We start from the raw sequence: 21,550 nt of genomic DNA, 5'->3' as shown, positions 1-21,550 counted from the left end.
TGCCCACCAGCACAGAAAAGGCTGGGCCCTGGCTGAGGCACAAACAGAGGGAACATTTCACCCCATGGAGGGCACTTCCTAGGTTGCTCCTGTAGTGAAGAGACAGAAATTGCTGCTATCCAATCAGCAGGATTGGAATTCATGCTTTTATAAACATGGGAGAAGAAGTCCAACTAAGACCGAAGGTGAAGGGGTTGGGGATTTAGCTCAGTGGTAGAGCGCTTGCCTAGGAAGCGCAAGGCCCTGGGTTCGATCCCCAGCTCTGAAAAAAAAAAAAGAACCAAAAAAAAAAAAAAAAACCGAAGGTGAACGTCTCACGTCCATTTTATGATGGACTTCAGAAACAAAATGAAGGAGCAACAATCAAACATCTATTATGACTTTACCGAATTCTCTAGAAAATGATCCCAAAAGTAGAGGTTCATTTTGAAGCAGGAAAAGAGAATGTATGACTCCCTAGCCAAACACGACAAAGATCGGTACAAAGATGAAATGAGGAATTACACTGGAACAAAAAGGCAGAGAAGGAGGGATACAAGCGCACCTCGGAAGCCCATATCCTCATTCCTGCTCTTCTCCATGGACCACTTTGACCAGCTGAAAGAACAACACCCAAACTGGACTGTGGCGGAGGTGGCCAAGACTTCCGGAAGGATGTGGTCCAGGTCTACCAATGTGGACAAAATTCCCTATGAAGAGAAGGTTGAACTTTTGTGGGCAAAATACCTTGAAGAGCGGGAGGTCTACTACCACCAATGACAGCACAGGAAGAAAAACTTGTAGGGATGGGGCAAGCCCAGCCTAAAATAATAAAACATCATTCAACTGCCAAAAAAAGGTCATCTTGATCGATTTTTCCAGTGATGAGTATGCAGTGTCCTTTCCCATCTCTATTAATTTTGGTTGAAAGTCTATTTTATTAGATAATACAATGGCTACTCCATGTTGCTTCTTAGTTCTCATGTTTTCTTTTATGCTCGAGGTTTACATTAAGGTCTTTGTAATGGAAACACATAATTAACTTTTAAAAGAGTCATTAGAAACCAGTATTCACAAGGAATGGAAGATTAAGTATGATATGAAGGAATCTACAGGAATCTACATTATTAAACACATTGTACTACGTTTTAAGGAAATATAATATTGAGGTGCACACCATTTCATTATAGATAGGAGCTAAAGCATTACAAATTACAGCATTATTATGCTTTTCTCTTTGTAGCAAATAGGAAATGAGCCAAGAATGGCTTATTTGGCAATAAAGAACATAAAATGTGGACATTGAACACTGTGAAGAATCTTCATAAATAAAGACATGAAACAAATACCTATCTATTGCTTTTTGACTCATTCACAGTCTTCATGATAACTCACTAAACTTCATGTAAAATCCATTTATATATCAAATTTCATACATAGAAATTAGCTCCACAAAGCATTCTCACAGAAATATTTAGTGAAGGGATGGCCATCATTGAAGAATTAAGAATGTATACTATATGCTAATACCAAAACTGCATTCTGTTTTCTTAAATTGCAGTGTTGAACAAGAAAGTTATAGTTTGTTATCTTGGCATATTATTTGGAACTCTGTAACACAGAAAACCTAGGAAAATTATATAGGCTTAAGTAACACTGACTTAGGCCATTGGTTTTCATCCTGTGCAGTGAGACCCCTTCCTGTATCTCCAAGAATACTTACATTACAACTCATAACAGTAGCAAAATTACTGTTGTAAAGTTGCAACAAAATAATTTTATCATTGTGGAGTCAACACAATATGAGTAAGTATAATAAAACATGAAAGCATTAAGAAGTTTGAGAAATACTGGTTTAGATAAAACTCTGAATTAATTTATTGTATTCCAAAAACTTTAAAACATTGGATTATTATTGGTAAAGAAAACAAATATATCCATATATCCATAGTAGATCTTAATTAGAGTAGCTGGATTAAAGAAATAAATATATACTTTTATTATAAATTTAAGAATATGTTCAGAAAAACACAAGGGATCATTATAAAACAATGATGAAATGAGTCTTCACGTAGGAAAGGAAGGTATTTCTTATAAGGTTAATAACCTAAAACATGAAAAGTCAGAGGAGAATAAATCCTGGCAGAACAAATGGTACCCAATAAACACTGAAATGGTTCCTTGTACTCACAGAAGAAAAAAACCTTAAATGCAGAGGAGAGTGATATAAAATTAGGTTGGAAAGTTGGCAGAAACTAGGTCATGCAGAGCTTTGAAGGGGTTTGAATTTCTTCCTAAAAGCAATGAGAAGCCACTGGGGAGTTTTGCCTAGGAGAAGATATAATCTGATATACATTGTTAGGAGACTACAGTGTGAAAAAATGTAGGAGATTGAGAGTAGTGGTCAGAAGACCAGAACAGGGAGGGGTACTGCATAGGACTAAATGGGAGAAGTTTAAACTAAGATAATATTAATGATTTGGAGAGAAATGAATCTGTTTGACATGTATCTTAGAAGCTGCATTGACAGGAATTGCTGATGATTCCAATTTGGTCATTCCTTATTTTAACAAATATTTGAATGCCTTCTTGATGTTGAACTGTGTCGTGCATGCTGACAGACAGAGCTGATAGAACAATCTATAATCTTTAGTGATAGGGAGGGCAGAATCTCATTGGAAGATATATACAACTGAGTCAGTTGTGAACCTTCCCATGAGAAAACAAAGGTTATAAGAAAAAAGTAACATAGGATGAGCTGTAGAGACAATATAGAAATGCATTTGTGGTTTCTGTTTTATAAAGAATAGATAGTAGAAAACACTAATAAAGTTATGTTTGTACAAGTAGTTGAAAAGAAGAATTATATATGCTCAGGAACTATTCTAGGCAAATAACATATAGGAAGGCAGAAATGTGTTTGATAATTTGATCAACAGTAGGGAAGTTAATGTGTCTAGGGTTGTATGGTTGAAGAGGAAGGTGAAATAATATATGGTAATTCTGCAAGTGTGGGAGCACTCAACCTGGAGTCTCACCAGAGGCTTGGGGTGTAAGATAAGATAGAAATCCATTGGAAGGTTTTGGATAGAGTTATGCCCCCTGGATTACAGTGAACAGAAACAATGAGGGTAATGCACTAATTACCAAATACCCAGATGCCAGAGAATAAGTCTAGAGCCTATTTGGAAGAATAGTTTAGCAATTTATGATTATAGGCGAAATAATGACAATTCTGCAATCTGAGTGACTGAAAAAAATTGGGGAATGTATTTGTGTGTGTTAGGGTAGGCAAGCATTTTAGATGAATGAGATTAGAAGGAAAAATTCAGAGTGAACACTGTATCTGATTCAAGCAATGGATAGTGAAGTCATTTTCTCAGGTATGATCAGTTAACAAGGGCATCTCTGACTCCCTCAGTCAATCCATCCCTCCATCCCTTTCTCTGTCCATCCCTTCAAACCCTCCCTCTGTCCTTCCCTCTGTCCCTTTATCTTTCTGTCCCTCTGTCCTTCTGTCCCTCTTTCTCTCTTCTCTTCTCTTCTCTTCTCTTCTCTTCTCTTCTCTTCTCTTCTCTTCTCTTCTCCTCTCCTCTCCTCTCCTCTCCTCTCCTCTCCTCCCCTTCCCTTCCCTTCCCCTTCTCCCCTTCCTTCCTTCCTTCCTTCCTTCCTTCCTTCCTTCCTTCCTTCTCCCTCTCTTTCTGTCTTTCTTTCTTTTCTTGTCTTGTGCTGTATTTTGCTTTCTTTTCTTTCAATACAGAGTTTGTCCAGGTTGGCCTGGAACTCAATATGTAGCTCAACTTGCCTAGAACTTAAGATAGTCTTCATGCATCAGTAGATGATTACAGGTATATGCAACCACACTTGTCATTATGTGCATGTTGGGAATGAACTCATGTTCCCATGTTTGTGGAGCATCAGCTGAGACATCTCCAAAGCCCTGGAATTTCTTTTAGAAAGAATCCAATCTCTAAAATTCTTTTGGTTTCTATGATATGATACAGACCATTTGTTTGTGTCAAGAACGTCCCTATTCAGGATCCATTCTTTTATACATACCTACCTGTGGTGGTTTGAATATGCTTGGCCCATGGAAAGTGCTACTATTAGGAAGTATGGCTTTTTGGTGTAGGTACAGTCTTGTTGGAAGAAGTCTGTCACTTTGAGGGTAGGCTTTGAGGCTCTATTCTTAAGCTCCATAGAGTGTGGAAAGAGATCCTTCTCTTGGCTGCCTGCAGAAGTCAGTCTCCTTCTGGCTCCCTGTGAATCAAGATGTCAAACTCTAAGTTCCTTCTCTAGCACCATGCTTGCCTACACAATAATGGAGTGAACTTTTGAAACTGTAAGCCAGTCCCAATCAAATGTTTTCCTTTCTATAAGTATTGCCTTGGTCATGGTGTCCCTTCACAGCAATGGAAACTATAACTAAAACACTATCTCCCCCAAAGTCTACATTGTTTCCCTAGGTAACAGGATTCCAGTTTATGGATTGTCTTTGTTAGGGATTACTCTCCAATTCAAAGTGGACCTCATTTCTCTCTCCACTTTGTACGAAGGAGAAAGATTATTCTGAGCATTAGTAAATATCCGTTGACATGAATTAAGGAAGGGGTATAAAATTTCAGAAAAAATATATATATTGCAACATATGATTTAGGAGATGATTATTCTCATTTCAGGAAATTTTTTGCTCCGCCAGTAGATTGACTGTAATTTTGCTTTAAATAGCAATCTCTCTAGTGCATTCAAGCATTTGTTTATGATCATTAACTACTTGACAGGCTGGAGTTGAAGGGAGAGCTATTCGAAGTTAAAGCATCAGGAAATACTTTCCATTAAATTCTCTTTCTGTGGCTATGAAGCCTGAGACTTATAAAGACTACTTATTTCCAAATAGTGAATTTTAAATTACCGAACTGGGTTACAGCCCACTGTTAATATTGGTTATATAATATCAAATGAATTGATGTTGCTTTCAGTTGAGAGTTCAACTTAACATAGTTTCTTAGCCTCTATTTAAAAACTATATTAAATATAGAATAAATTAATAAAGAGACATTGCATACAGAGAATTTTCAGTGGTGGGTGTATAGGGGTTTGTGTGTGATACATAGTATGGTTTCAAAAGATTTATGGCTAAAATCAAGGGGTTTTTGATAATGAGAAATAGGGATCAACAATACTACACTTATTATTGGAATCTTTTTTTTTTTTTGGTTCTTTTTTTCGGAGCTGGGGAAGGAACCCAGGGCCTTGCGCTTCCTAGGCAAGCGCTCTACCACTGAGCTAAATCCCCAACCCCTGGAATCTTTAGTGGAAAGGTAAACACCAATATGAAATGGAAACTTCTAGTTTCTTTGGAAAGCTAGTTATGATAAATGATGATTTGCTGGAGCACACAGGTGAAAGGATGTCTTGCTAGAGTAAACATGTGAAAGACTGTTTTCCTGAAGCAGACACAGGTGAGAGGATGTTTTGAATATAGCAAACACATGAAAGGATGCTTGCTGACAGAGTATATAAATATGACCCCACAGACAGTCGGAGATGAGTACCGAGCTTTGTTTGGTTGTCTCCATCTCACTATTCTTCACCAAAGACACACATATATTGGTTCCCCTTACATAGCGTTGATGAACTCAACTTTTTGTAATGGTGTCATTGAGAGAAACTCACCCAAGAACCGCTTGCTGCTTTCTGTGGCCTTACCTCAGGCCTGTTAGGGAGCCTTGCAGGTTCTTCAGGATTGAACTGCAGTTAGCTTCTGGCTCATGCTTGGTGTCTGCCTGCAGAAAGAATTGGACTGTAGCTGCCAGTTCATGTGTGGTGTCTGCCTGCCTAGAGGACTGGTCTGCAGCTGCTGTACCATATTTGCTATTTGCTAAGGGACTGAACTACTGCCAAACATCAAGCTCACCTCGCAAAAGCTATTATTGCACAGGTCTGCTTCCCTTATATCCTAATAACGTTTCTCTTCCACTTCCTCTGCTGGGTGGTAGGCTATGGGAAAGGTTGAACCCTTATTAAAAATAGGTTGCAAGAAATATATGCCTACACCAATGCCCACAAATTTTCTGTCATGGTGGAGGATAAAAGGAAAGCATATGTGGCCTCAGTGTATTGGAGCAGTAGTCAAAGTTAGAAAATCCATTCAGTATGTTTGATAAGCTTATATGTATTCTGTGAATTGAATAGTGATAGGTGGGCCAAACTGGATTAATGCTAGTAGTGTTAAAAATCACTACATTAAAAGTAGATTTGTCTGAAGAGAGAAAATGAAAGAAAAAAGTAGTGATCACTTCAGAGACATGCATAAATCTTTCATTTTATCATTTGTAAAGATGACCATTTATCCACTGAGACATTTAATAACATTTCAATGAGTTTATATAAAACAACTTAGTGTGTTAATGTTTAATTTAATTTTCATTTTCTGAGATAATGTTTTTATCGATAGACTCCTTCAATTGTACAGATTGCTGTACACCCTTTTCTTCCCTCTGGAATAAACCCATGCTTTTCACACTTGGAACCAAGCTTTGCCTAATTTGTGTTTCGCCCATGGACTGAACTATTTTTCTTACTCTTTGGTTCGATCTGCTAGCATTATCAGAAGTTAAGTGACCGTTTAAGGTAGTTTCGTGGGAAGGTTGAAGATAATATATACCTTAATTATTTCTTTTGTTCTCCATGTCATGACAAAATATCCCACAAAAGTAACTTGAGGTACAGTTTATTTTGGCTCAAAGTTTGAGGTACTCATCCCAATGGGGAAGGCATAGAAGTCAGAAACATGGTATGGTTATCATTTTGCCTTACAGTAGGGAAGAAAAGGGGTGAATGCTGGCCCTTGCCACCCCCTCCCCCATCTCATTTTCTTCAGTCCATCATGACTTTGGTGCTGCCAAAGTGAGTATTGCCTTCTTGGTTAAGCCTTTCTGGAAATACCATCAAAGACACACCCAGGGCTGCCTACCTTAGTTAGTTCCAAATCTAACATCTTGTATCAGTGGGATCAAGGGTAAATATCCATAGTGAGTGATCACAAATCTTATTTTGCCAATGGCATTCCTGATTTATGCCATTTTAATTTTGTATCGTGTATTTATTAAATTCTCAACTATTAGCTATCTTTTTTTTATTAACTTGAGTATTTCTTATATACATTTCAAGTGTTATTCCCTTTCCCGGTTTCCGGACAAACATCGCCCTCCCCCCTCCCCTTCCTTATGGGTGTTCCCCTCACAACCCTCCCCTCATTGCCGCCCGCCCCCCATAGTCTAGTTCACTGGGGGTTCAGTATTAGCAGGACCCAGGGCTTCCCCTTCCACTGGTGCTCTTACTAGGATATTCATTGCTACCTATGAGGTCAGAGTCCAGGGTCAGTCCATGTATAGTCTTTAGGTAGTGGCTTAGTCCCTGGAAGCTCTGGTTGCTTGGCATTGTTGTTCATATGGGGTCTCGAGCACCTTCAAGCTCTTCCAGTTCTTTCTCTGATTCCTTCAACGGGGGACCTATTCTCAGTTCAGTGGTTTGCTGCTGGCATTCGCCTCTGTATTTGCTGTATTCTGGCTGTGTCTCTCAGGAGCGATCTACATCCGGCTCCTGTCGGTCTGCACTTCTTTGCTTCATCCATCTTGTCTAATTGGGTGGCTGTATATGTATGGGCCACATGTGGGGCAGGCTCTGAATGGGTGTTCCTTCAGTCTCTGTTTTAATCTTTGCCTCTCCCTTCCCTGCCAAGGGTATTCTTTTTCCTCATTTAAAGAAGGAGTGAAGCATTCACATTTTGATCATCCGTCTTGAGTTTCGTTTGTTCTAGGGATCTAGGGTAATTCAAGCATTTGGGCTAATAGCCACTTATCAATGAGTGCATACCATGTATGTCTTTCTGTGATTGGGCTAGCTCACTCAGGATGATATTTTCCAGTTCCAACCATTTGCCTACGAATTTCATAAACTCGTTGTATTTGATAGCTGAGTAATATTCCATTGTGTAGATGTACCACATTTTCTGTATCCATTCCTCTGTTGAAGGGCATCTGGGTTCTTTCCATTTTCTGGCTATTATAAATAAGGCTGCAATGAACATAGTGGAGCACGTGTCTCTTTTATATGTTGAGGCATCTTTTGGGTATATGCCCAAGAGAGGTATAGCTGGATCCTCAGGGAGTTCAATGTCCAATTTTCTGAGGAACCTCCAGACTGATTTCCAGAATGGTTTTACCAGTCTGCAATCCCACCAACAATGGAGGAGTGTTCCTCTTTCTCCGCATCCTCGCCAGCATCTGCTGTCACCTGAGTTTTTGATCTTAGCCATTCTCACTGGTGTGAGGTGAAATCTCAGGGTTGTTTTGATTTGCATTTCCCTTATGACTAAAGATGATGAACATTTCTTTAGGTGTTTCTCAGCCATTCAGCATTCCTCAGCTGTGAATTCTTTGTTTAGCTCTGAACCCCATTTTTTAATAGGGTTATTTGTTTCCCTGCGGTCTAACTTCTTGAGTTCTTTGTATATTTTGGATATAAGGCCTCTATCTGTTGTAGGATTGGTAAAGATCTTTTCCCAATCTGTTGGTTGCCGTTTTGTCCTAACCACAGTGTCCTTTGCCTTACAGAAGCTTTGCAGTTTTATGAGATCCCATTTGTCGATTCTTGATCTTAGAGCATAAGCCATTGGTGTTTTGTTCAGGAAATTTTTTCCAGTGCCCATGTGTTCCAGATGCTTCCCTAGTTTTTCTTCTATTAGTTTGAGTGTATCTGGTTTGATGTGGAGGTCCTTGATCCACTTGGACTTAAGCTTTGTACAGGGTGATAAGCATGGATCGATCTGCATTCTTCTACATGTTGCCCTCCAGTTGAACCAGCACCATTTGCTGAAAATGCTATCTTTTTTCCATTGGATGCTTTTGGCTCCTTTGTCAAAAATCAAGTGACCATAGGTGTGTGGGTTCATTTCTGGGTCTTCAATTTTATTCCATTGGTCTATCTGTCTGTCTCTGTAACAATACCATGCAGTTTTTATCACTATTGCTCTGTAATACTGCTTGAGTTCAGGGATAGTGATTCCCCCTGAAGTCCTTTTATTGTTGAGGATAGCTTTAGCTATCCTGGGTTTTTTTGTTATATCAGATGAATTTGCAAATTGTTCTGTCCAACTCTTTGAAGAATTCGATTGGTATTTTGATGGGGATTGCATTGAATCTGTAGATTGCTTTTGGTAAAATGGCCATTTTTACTATATTAATCCTGCCAATCCATGAGCATGGGAGATCTTTCCATCTTCTGAGGTCTTCTTCAATTTCTTTCCTCAGTATCTTGAAGTTCTTATTGTACAGATCTTTTACTTGCTTGGTTAAAGTCACACCGAGGTACTTTATATTATTTGGGTCTATTATGAAGGGTGTCGTTTCCCTAATTTCTTTCTCGGCTTGTTTCTCTTTTGTATAGAGGAAGGCAACTGATTTATTTGAGTTAATTTTATACCCAGCCACTTTGCTGAAGTTGTTTATCAGCTTTAGTAGTTCTCTGGTGGAACTTTTGGGATCACTTAAATATACTATCATGTCGTCTGCAAATAGTGATATTTTGACCTCTTCTTTTCCGATCTGTATCCCCTTGACTCCTTTTGTTGTCTGATTGCTCTGGCTAGAACTTCAAGAACTATATTGAATAAGTAGGGAGAGAGTGGGCAGCCTTGTCTAGTCCCTGATTTTAGTGGGATTCCTTCAAGTTTCTCTCCATTTAGTTTAATGTTAGCAACTGGTTTGCTGTATATGGCTTTTACTATGTTTAGGTATGGGCCTTGAATTCCTATTCTTTCCAGGACTTTTATCATGAAGGGGTGTTGAATTTTGTCAAATGCTTTCTCAGCATCTAATGAAATGATCATGTGGTTTTGTTCTTTCAGTTTCTTTATATGATGGATCACGTTGATGGTTTTCCGTATATTAAACCATCCCTGCATGCCTGGGATGAAGCCTACTTGATCATGGTGGATGATTGTTTTGATGTGCTCTTGAATTCGGTTTGCCAGAATATTATTGAGTATTTTTGCGTCAATATTCATAAGGGAAATTGGTCTGAAGTTCTCTTTCTTTGTTGTGTCTTTGTGTGGTTTAGGTATAAGAGTAATTGTGGCTTCGTAGAAGGTATTCGGTAGTGATCCATCTGTTTCAATTTTGTGGAATAGTTTGGATAATATTGGTATGAGGTCTTCTATGAAGGTTTGATAGAATTCTGCACTAAACCCGTCTGGACCTGGGCTCTTCTTGGTTGGGAGACCTTTAATGACTGCTTCTATTTCCTTAGGAGTTATGGGGTTGTTTAACTGGTTTATCTGTTCCTGATTTAACTTCGATAACTGGTATCTTTCTAGGAAATTGTCCATTTCATGAAGATTTTCAAGTTTTGTTGAATATAGGTTTTTATAGTAAGATCTGATGATTTTTTGAATTTCCTCTGAATCTGTAGTTATGTCTCCCTTTTCATTTCTGATTTTGTTAATTTGGACGCCCTCTCTGTGTCCTCTCGTTAGTCTGGCTAAGGGTTTATCTATCTTGTTGATTTTCTCAAAGAACCAACTTTTGGTTCTGTTGATTCTTTCTATGGTCCTTTTTGTTTCTATTTGGTTGATTTCAGCTCTGAGTTTGATTATTTCCTGCCTTCTACTCCTCCTGGGTGTATTTGCTTCTTTTTGTTCTAGAGCTTTAAGGTGTGCTGTCAAGCTGCTGACATATGCTCTTTCCTGTTTCTTTCTGCAGGCACTCAGCGCTATGAGTTTTCCTCTTAGCACAGCTTTCATTGTGTCCCATAAGTTTGAGTATGTTGTATCTTCATTTTCATTAAATTCTAAAAAGTTTTTAATTTCTTTCTTTATTTCTTCCTTGACCAGGTTATCATTGAGTAGAGCATTGTTCAATTTCCAAGTATATGTGGGCATTCTTCCCTTATTGTTATTGAAGACCAGTTTTAGGCCGTGGTGGTCCGACAGCATGCATGGTATTATTTCTATCTTTCTGTACCTGTTGAGGCCCGTTTTTTGACCAATTATATGGTCAATTTTGGAGAAAGTACCATGAGGAGCTGAGAAGAAGGTATATCCTTTTGCTTTAGGGTAGAATGTTCTATAAATATCCGTTAAGTCCATTTGGCTCATGACTTCTCTTAGTCTGTCTACATCTCTGTTTAATTTCTGTTTCCATGATCTGTCCATTGATGAGAGTGGGGTGTTGAAATCTCCCACTATTATTGTGTGAGGTGCAATGTGTGTTTTGAGCTTTAGTAAGGTTTCTTTTACATATGTAGGTGCCCTTGTATTTGGGGCATAGATATTTAGGATTGAGACTTCATCTTGGTGGATTTTTCCTTTGATGAATATGAAGTGTCCTTCCTTATCTTTTTTGATGACTTTTAGTTGGAAATTGATTTTATTTGATATTAGAATGGCTACTCCAGCTTGCTTCTTCTGACCATTTGCTTGGAAAGTTGTTTTCCAGCCTTTCACTCTGAGGTAGTGTCTGTCTTTGTCTCTGAGGTGTGTTTCCTGTAGGCAGCAGAATGCAGGGTCCTTGTTGCGTATCCAGTTTGTTAATCTATGTCTTTTTATTGGGGAGTTGAGGCCATTGATATTGAGAGATATTAAGGAATAGTGATTATTGCTTCCCGTTATATTCATATTTGGAAGTGAGGTTATGTTTGTGTGCTTTCATTCCCTTTGTTTTGTTGCCAAGACGATTAGTTTCTTGCTTCTTCTAGGGTATAGCTTGCCTCCTTATGTTGGGCTTTACCATTTATTATCCTTTGTAGTGCTGGATTTGTAGAAAGATATTGTGTAAATTTGGTTTTGTCATGGAATATCTTGGTTTCTCCATCTATGTTAATTGAGAGTTTTGCAGGATAGAGTAACCTGGGCTGGCATTTGTGTTCTCTTAGGGTCTGTATGACATCAGTCCAGGATCTTCTGGCCTTCATAGTTTCTGGCGAGAAGTCTGGTGTGATTCTGATAGGTCTGCCTTTATATGTTACTTGATCTTTTTCCCTTACTGCTTTTAATAGTCTTTCTTTATTTTGTGCGTTTGGTGTTTTGACAATTATGTGACGGGAGGTGTTTCTTTTCTGGTCCAATCTATTTGGAGTTCTGTAGGCTTCTTGTATGTCTATGGGTATCTCTTTTTTTAGGTTAGGGAAGTTTTCTTCTATGATTTTGTTGAAGATATTTACTGGTCCTTTGAGCTGGGAGTCTTCAGTCTCTTCTATACCTATTATCCTTAGGTTTGATCTTCTCATTGAGTCCTGGATTTCCTGTATGTTTCGAACCAGTAGCTTTTTCCGCTTTACATTATCTTTGACAGTTGAGTCAATGATTTCTATGGAATCTTCTGCTCCTGAGATTCTTTCTTCCATCTCTTGTATTCTGTTGGTGAAGCTTGTATCTACAGCTCCTTGTCTCTTCTTTTGGTTTTCTATATCCAGGGTTGTTTCCATGTGTTCTTTCTTGATTGCTTCTATTTCCATTTTTAATTCCTTCAACTGTTTGATTGTGTTTTCCTGGAATTCTTTCAGGGATTTTTGTGTCTCCTCTCTATGGGCTTCTACTTGTTTATTTATGTTTTCCTGGAATTCTTTTAGGGATTTTTGTGTCTCCTCTCTGTGGGCTTCTACTTGTTTATTTATGTTTTCCTGGAATTCTTTCAGGCATTTTTGCAATTCCTCTCTGTAGGCTTCTACTTGTTCTCTAAGGGAGTTCTTCACGTCTTTCTTGAAGTCCTCCAGCATCATGATCAAAAATGATTTTGAAACTAGATCTTGCTTTTCTGGTGTGTTTGGATATTCCATGTTTGTTTTGATGGGAGAATTGGGCTCCGATGGTGCCATGTAGTCTTGGTTTCTGTTGCTTGGGTTCCTGCGCTTGCCTCTCGCCATCAGATTATCTCTAGTGTTACTTTGTTCTGCTATTTCTGACAGTGGTAGACTGTCCTATAAGCCTGTGTGTCAGGAGTGCTGTAGACCTGTTTTCCTCTCTTTCAGTCAGTTATGGGGACAGAGTGTTCTGCTTTCGGGCGTGTAGTTTTTCCTCTCTACAGGTCTTCAGCTGTTCCTGTGGGCCTGTGTCTTGAGTTCACCAGGCAGCTTTCTTGAAGCAGAAAAGTTGGTCTTACCTGTGGTCCCGAGGCTCAAGTTCCTGCTGCCCACGGGCTCTCTGCAGCGGCAGCAACCAGGAAGACCTGTGCCGCCCTTTCCGGGAGCTTCGGTGCACCAGGGTTCCAGATGGTCTTTGGCTTTTTCCTCTGGCGTCCGAGATGTGTGTGCAGAGAGCAGTCTCTTCTGGTTTCCCAGGCTTGTCTGCCTCTCTGAAGGTTTAGCTCTCCCTCCCACGGGATTTGGGTGCAGAGAACTGTTTATCCGGTCTGTTTCCTTCAGGTTCCGGTGGTGTCTCAGGCAGGGGTCCTGCCGCTCCTGGGCCCTCCCCCATGGGAGCCCAGAGGCCTTATACAGTTTCCTCTTGGGCCAGGGATGTGGGCAGGGGTGAGCAGTGTTGGTGGTCTCTTCTGCTCTGCAGCCTCAGGAGTGCCCACCTGACCAGGCTGTTGGGTCTCTCTCTCTCATGGGGTCTGGGAGCAGAGAGCTGCTGCGGGCTGGGATCCTCGGGTGTGGGACTTCTGGTAAACACAGAACGTGCCCAGTCCTAGAGGAATTCTGCTTCCTTGTATCCCAAGCTCACCAGGCAGCTTTCTTGCAGCAGAAAAGTTGGTCTTACCTGTGGTCCCGAGGCTCAAGTTCGCTCGTGGGGTGCTGCCCACGGGCTCTCTGAAGCGGCAGCAACCAGGAAGTCCTGTGCCGCCCCTTCCGGGAGCTTCAGTGCACCAGGGTTCCAGATGGTCTTTGGATTTTTCCTCTGGCGTCCGAGATGTGTGTGCAGAGAGCAGTCTCTTCTGGTTTCCCAGGCTTGTCTGCCTCTCTGAAGGTTTAGCTCTCCCTCCCACGGGATTTGGGTGCAGAGAACTGTTTATCCGGTCTGTTTCCTTCAGGTTCTGGAGGTGTCTCAGGCAGGGGTCCTGCCGCTCCTGGGCCCTCCCCCACGGGAGCCCAGAGGCCTTATACAGTTTCCTCTTGGGCCAGGGATGTGGGCAGGGGTGAGCAGTGTTGGTGGTCTCTTCTGCTCTGCAGCCTCAGTAGTGCCCACCTGACCAGGCGGTTGGGTCTCTCTCTCTCATGGGGTCCCAACTATTAGCTTTCTTAACCTGGGTTTTGGCATAAAATGGATAGTTGTTAAGTTTCAGCTCTCTTAAACATGACTCAACCTCAAAGATTTTGGTATTGCTGATTGGATTAAGATTTAAAAATTTAGTTAATAAGAATTGTTCTGGCTTTAGGTGTGGATGATGGTGACAGGATACAATGTGCTAGGGACTCAGAACTGTCACCTCTGCATTAGTATTTTTTTCTCAATACCAGGATATATTTTTATTAGTTATTTACAGAATTTATTCTCAAGATCATTTCATATTCTTTGGGGGGACAGTTCCTTTATTTGTAACCAGTTCTTCCTCATTGCATTCTATAGGAAGTAGAAAGGAGGGACCTATATAAACATTTCCCCTACTACTGCTTAAAAGAGTTTAAAATTTTCTACCACTTCTTACAACATTTAATACAGAATGAATGTATATGGTCACATTTTTCTGTATGTGGGTTTATGGTAAGGTTCCTTTAACTTTTTCTGCTTGTGGTATCCCTTTGTCATACAAATTTGCTCTAGGGTATTTAGGTATTGAGGATATGGAGCAAGGGGAACACTCCTCCATGGCTGGCTTGGATATATACTAAAAAGTCACTCCATCCTACCACAAGGATACATGCTCAATTATGTTCTTAGTATTTTTATTAATAGTAGCTAGAAACTGGAAACAACCTACATGTCCCTCAACTGAAGAGCTGATAAGAAAATATGATACACTTACACAGTGGAGTATTACTCAGCAGTTAAAAATTGAACATCACAAAATATTCAGGCAAATGTTTTGAATTAGGAAAAAACATTATCTGACTAATATAGACCCAGAAAAACCAATATTGTATGTATTCAGTTACAAGTGGGCATTATCTATTAAGTAAATGATAATCATGCTACAGTCCACAGACCCAAAAAGGTTAAGTTATAAAGAAGGTTCTAGGGGTAAATACATAGATCTCCCTGGGAAAAGGAAATACTATAGATTTTTCAGATGAACTGGTAGCAGGTGGGGATGGTAAAACAAGGGTTCGTCTGTGAAGTGAGGGATGTAGGGACTACTAGAGTTGAGATGTGTTTGGGGGCAATGTGAAAACCTAGTGCTGTGGAAACTTTCTGGTACCTATGAGTATGACCCTAAGAGAACTCCAAGTAATAGAGGATATGGAGCTTGAACTGTCCATCCTCTATAACCAGATAAGGCTTCCAGTGGCAGGACTGGGACACTAACCCAGGTAGAAAACCCGTCCTACCTGCAAGATACATTGGGGCAATTATGGGTCAGAGTCTGTGGGAGTGGCCAATCAAAGGCTGGTCTAACTTGAGGATTAGGTTACAAGAAGGGAGCCAATGACTGACACTGCATAGACGGCCAGAATCTAGAAAGATTCATAATGATATTCTATATTTATAAACCAGTCCCTGGCTTAATCCTCATCGGAGAGTCTTTCTATGGCAGCTGGTGGGAGCAGATGCAGAGACTCACAGCAAAACAGAAGGGGAAGTGGGATTGTAGGAGCAAGAGTGGTCAAGAACAATAGGAAAATGTAGACCACAGAATCAATTTAGAAGGGCTCCCATAAGCTCACAGAGACTGAAGTAGCAACCACAGAGTCCAAATAGGTCTGCACTAGGTCCTCTGCAAATATGTTGTGGTTGTTTAGCTTGGGGCTTTTTGATAATCCCAAAAGTAGGAGGACAGGGTCTTTCTGACTCTTTTGGCTGATCATGGGACCCTGTTCCTCCTGCTGGGTTATTATCCTCTGCCATGATATGAGGGTTTGTTTCTAGTCTTGTTGTATCTTGTTATGCTGTCTGTGGTTGATATTAATGGGAGGCCTGTTCATTTTTGGTGGGAAATAGAGGAGCAGTAGACCTGGAGGAGGGGAGGACTGGAGGAAGGGGATGATGTGGTAGGAATGTATTTTATAAGAGAAGAACACCTTTAAAAAATTAAAAAAGCAAAATGCAAATAAAAATGACTATTGAAATCAAACATTTTCTAGTTTAAACCACCAAGAAATTTATTTAAAACTTTTCTCAGTGTGTGTGTGTGTGTGTGTGTGTGTGTGTGTGTGTGTGTATGGGTATATATGTGTGTGTACATATGTATATTTGTGTATATATAATTTTTATCATTTATTATATTAAAAGCAAATTTACATTCTAATGAGGTTGATGAATTTGTTTTTACATAGGAAGTTAAATCTTGCCAAATATTTGGTAACGCAGGATATTTTACAGAGTTGATTGATATATTGATTTTACATTTGGCACTGTTAAAAATACCACTTCACATAAATACATAGTATAAAATGACAGGAGTATGCTTAGGGCTATTCCAGAAACTGTTGTAAATTCTGTCTTAATCTCCAGCCAAAATTCATTTAATGACCGTTTATGAAATGCAAACCAACAACTCAAACTGTTTTTATAAAAATCAAACATTCTAACAAAACCCAATAGAATTATCTTCTACTTTGATCCTTAACATGTCAGTAAGACAATATTGAAAATTTCCCTATAGAAACCCTTTAGTAGTTAAGAGCACTTGCTACTCTGAATTTGGTTTTGATCACCCAAAATAAGTTGGGTGGCTCACAAAGACTTGTAGCTACAGCTCCAAGGAATCTGAGGTGATCTGGCTTCCCTGTGTACATAAACGCGTGCGCGCGCGCGTGTGTGTGTGTATACAATGAGTCTTAAGAGAAAAGAAAAATACCAGAAGTAGTTGTTTCTTGTAACTAATCATTTTGTTTGTTATACACAGCAAAAACTGCAATTTCTAAGATATTTTAGTTTCAAATCTACACCAAGGAGTATTCTTTGGCATTGTGCGACTTGAAAACATGTGCAGTACTCTATGTTCTGTGTACAGAACCAAAGGGATACTGAATTTGTATAATATGGGTGAGCACTGCATAAACATTTCAAATTTATTATGTGTTTCATTTTTAATTAAGTTTTGGTCTTTGTAAATTGAGAAATATTTTACTGTGAAACTTTCTTCAGCCCCCATATTTGGTTACTTGATCCATAAGGACTCTGTTAAAGAGATTGGGGTGTAAGGAATGTAGCTTTAATTCTAAATCACCATATAAACAACTAAAATGTGGGTAGTAAAGGAAGAGGAAGCCTATTTTGAACAACGCTTAATAGTTTATGTCATAGGACTAAGGTTAGCAAAATGATAATGTATAGTAATGAGAAATACTTGAATGTTTTTGGATTATATCTAACATTTGTATGGAGATTAGATTTGGAACATAAAAAATGACATTGTCATTATTGTAGGGATCGTTATTTACCTAAGCAGGCTGACTTTTCTAGCAGCCATATGTAGGCATAGTGGTTCATTTTAGTTTTGAATTTCTACAAAAATCAACAAATTGTACCTCAGATGCTTTCCTCCTCCTTTGAAATTGAATATTGTACTGGAGGCTGCACAGAATGATCTTTGACATACAAGGATAGTGGTCAAAGAAATGAGAATGAATGAGAACTTGGAGGAGGAGAGGAATATTTAATCAAGACTAGTTAAGCCACAGTAATGTAATAAAGTACTTGGAACGACATAGGAGCTGAGGGGAAATAAAATTCATATGAGCTACAGGTAGAGAAGGAGGAAATAGTGATTTTTGTAGTGATATGCAAATAATCAATGCTTAAGTGTGTTATATGAATTGTATGATTTTAAGTTATATACCATTTATGTCCTGAACCATCTGGTTCCCACTCAAATTCATTAATAAGTGTCGATGTGTTATGGTTATTTTTGTGTCTCCTTAGAATTTAATAATTCCTGTAAGAATCTCATGTTATCAAAGCTATAATTAATTGTACTTAATGAAGCTCCTGCTGTGATAAACCGTTCTGATACTTTATATTTAAATGTGCCACTCACTTAAACACCAGAGGGCATAGTTATTATGACTGTAGATGTCCTGTGGTCCCTTGGAATTGCTTATCCAATTAGAGCTAGCCATCCTTACTGCACACTGATCTTACCGATATTTTCTGGTTTCATTGGACATTAATATGCAGGTGTTCAGAAAGACAATTTAGGGTCTTTACAGTTAGGCATGATGTTTATTGCATAACTGCATGTGGCAGTCCTGGATATTATAAAGGGTAATGTATTCACAACTGATTGCTAACGAAATAAGTGGTTCATCAGTTTACAGGAAAAAAATTAATTATTTTTCCTGAACAGAAAAAGCAAGATAAATTTGCCTGAAAGAAAAAGCAAATGACAAATGTAATGAGATTTTTGAAATATAAATGAGTACAATGCCTGAAGATAATGATTGCCATAGCTCCTTTTCAACTTCTGAGAAGAGACACCATGGCTAAAGCGAATTAAAGAGGAAGGGATTTAGTGGAGCTTATGGTTTCAAAGAATGACTTCATGACCATTCTGGTGGGGAGCAGGGGAGCAGGCAGTCGGGCATGTTACCAGAGCAGTAGTAACCTAGAGCTCACATCTGACCCTGCAGGAAACAAGGAGAGGGAAAGGGAGAGAAGGAGAGGAAGAGAGAGGGAGGAGAGAGAGAGAGAGAGAGAGAGAGAGAGACAGAGAGAGAGACAGAGACAGAGACAGAGACAGAGACAGAGAGACAGAGAGAGAGAGAGAGTCACTAACAGGGAATGACTACGACTTTTGGAAACTCAAAGTAACACAGTAATACTCCTCATCCAACAAGGTCACACCTCATAATCCTTTACAAAAAGTTCCATAAACTACTCACAAGCACTCAAATATATGTGCCAATAGGGAGCATTCTCATTTAAACTACCACAGTGACACTCGCGCTCTTTGAGTCTGTGAGTAGCCAACAGTTTACCTGGGAGTAGTACAGGTTTATGAAACACTTCAAGATCCAGGGTTGGCTGTTGACAACTCTAGTCCTATGCAGGCCTGGTGGATAATATAAGAGGTGCTGTGGATTCATGAATATCAACAATATACAAATAAATCATATAACACAGAACATATAATACAAAAAAGAAAAATTATAGGGTTGTGTACTTCAGAGAAGAGGGATTGACTATGTAAGGAGAGTAAACATGAAGAAAAATATATTGCCAGTTATACTCATGGAAATTAATATCAGAACCAAAACAATGATGTTGTTTTCTATCTGATTGCTAAATAAGGATCCTGGTGATATCAAGTGTTAAAGGAGCTATATGTGGGAATTCTCTTATACATTGTTGGTGGTGGATCTAAGTTGGATGGCAGCTGTGCTCACTGGTATACCACCAATGTAATTTCATATAGTTGCTTTGTGAAAGAAATTTGTCTATGTATTAAAAAGTTCAATAGTTATATTACCTATTACATATGTGAATATGTGGTCTATGTTCTATGTGATTTTTTTTAATTATCTACTTGACTGGATTTAGAATTAACTAGGAGACACCCTTGTAAATAGATTCTTAGTGTATTTTCAGGGAAATTTAAATGAGGAAGCAAGACCCACCGTAAGAGCGGTGACATTTCATGGGCTAGAGACCCAGAGTGATTAGAAATCTGTCTATCCTAAAAACAAACAAAAACTATCACGTTGAAATTGGAGAAGACAGACCAATAGAAGGAAAAGCCCCAAGATAAGGCATAAGAGTCAGATAACTGCTCTTTCTTGTACCCAGATGTCCCATAAAAATACTATAATATGCATACAAACACCTTTGTGCAGCCCCATCCAGGTCCTGTACTGTTTCAGTCTCTGTGTGCTTATAAAGAGCTTTGTTCATGTTGATTTAGAGGACCATATTTTCTTGGTGTCCTACATCCTCCTCTGCCTCTCTCATTTTTTCTACCTCCTCTTCCACCAGGTTACCTGAGATTTGTGGGGAGGAATGTAATAGAAACATTCCATTAGGGCTTAGTGTTCTAAGATATCTATCTCTCTGTCTCTGTCTCTCTCTGTGTCTCTGTCTCTGTCTTTGTCTCTCTCTCTGTGTCTTTCTATGTCTCTTTCTGAATAATGTCTGTCAGTGGGTATCTGTATTAGTTCTCAGGGAGTGGATATTAGAGTTGGGGGCTGAGGTAAAGTAGCCAGTTTGGGAGGTGGTTCGGAAGGGTATCCTGTGACTTTCCCTGGAAATGGGGCAGAGAGAAGGGAGGCTACAGCAAGTATTCCGCTGCATACCTGTGAGTGAGCCTGGGAGATTGAATTGGAGGAGCAGACATTTCTGTTTGATCCTCTTGAGGTGAGGGCAATTTGGCTGTAGGTGCTCTGCAGCAGAGGTGGGGGGATTGGACTTGGATGAATGGAGGATGGGATGAGGATCTTCAGATAGTCTACCTGCTTCCCAGGTAGGAGAGGCCTGTATTTGCATATTATTTTCTTTTTTTTTCTTTTTTTTATTAACTTGAGTATTTCTTTTTTTTTTTTTTTTTTTTTACTTTTTTTTTTTTTATTAACTTGAGTATTTCTTATATACATTTCGATTGTTATTCCCTTTCCCGGTTTCCGGGCAAACATCCCCCTCCCCCCTCCCCTTCCTTATGGGTGTTCCCCTCCCAACCCTCCCCCCATTGCCGAGTATTTCTTATATACATTTCGAGTGTTATTCCCTTTCCCAGTTTCCGGGCAAACATCCCCCTCCTCCCTCCCCTTCTTTATGGGTGTTCCCCTCCCCATCCTCCCCCCTTGCCGCCCTCCCCCCAACAATCTAGTTCACTGGAGGTTCAGTCTTAGCAGGACCCAGGGCTTCCCCTTCCACTGGTGCTCTTACTAGGATATTCATTGTTACCTATGAGGTCAGAGTCCAGGGTCAGTCCATGTATAGTCTTTAGGTAGTGGCTTAGTCCCTGGAAGCTCTGGTTGCTTGGCATTGTTGTACATATGGGGTCTCGAGCCCCTTCAAGCTCTTCCAGTTCTTTCTCTGATTCCTTCAACGGGGGTCCTATTCTCAGTTCAGTGGTTTGCTGCTGGCATTCGCCTCTGTATTTGCTGTATTCTGGCTGTGTCTCTCGGGAGCGATCTACATCCGGCTCCTGTCGGCCTGCACTTCTTTGCTTCATCCATCTTGTCTAATTGGATGGCTGTATATGCATGGGCCACATGTGGGGCAGGCTCTGAATGGGTGTTCCTTCTGTCTCTGTTTTAATCTTTGCCTCTCTATTCCCTACCAAGGGTATTCTTGTTCCCCTTTTAAAGAAGGAGTGAAGCATTCACATTTTGATCATCCGTCTTGAGTTTCATTTGTTCTAGGCATCTAGGGTAATTCGAGCATTTGGGCTAATAGTCACTTATCAATGAGTGCATACCATGTGTGTTTTTCTGTGATTGGGTTACCTCACTCAGGATGATATTTTCCAGTTCCAAC

The 21,550-nt window shown here is 39.7% G+C and overlaps 1 protein-coding gene across 1 annotated transcript; it reads left to right on the top strand.

Moving 5' to 3' along the window:
- Positions 1-444: 444 nt before the first annotated feature.
- On the top strand, positions 445-759 carry LOC147998366 (high mobility group protein B4-like). The gene has a single exon (XM_087601127.1). It carries the CDS (start codon positions 445-447, stop codon positions 757-759), a length of 315 nt encoding a protein of 104 aa, XP_087457253.1.
- The last annotated feature ends 20,791 nt before the right edge of the window (positions 760-21,550 follow it).

This window comes from Rattus norvegicus, chromosome X, assembly GCF_021556685.1.
Source record: "Rattus norvegicus strain SHRSP/BbbUtx chromosome X, alternate assembly SHRSP_T2T, whole genome shotgun sequence".
NCBI lineage: Eukaryota > Metazoa > Chordata > Mammalia > Rodentia > Muridae > Rattus > Rattus norvegicus.
This window is presented reverse-complemented; position numbering and strand designations above follow the sequence as displayed.

Coding starts and splice junctions, on each gene's coding strand:
- LOC147998366 (XM_087601127.1), top strand. CDS start 445: ATGTATGACTCCCTAGCCAAACACGACAAAGATCGGTACAAAGATGAA.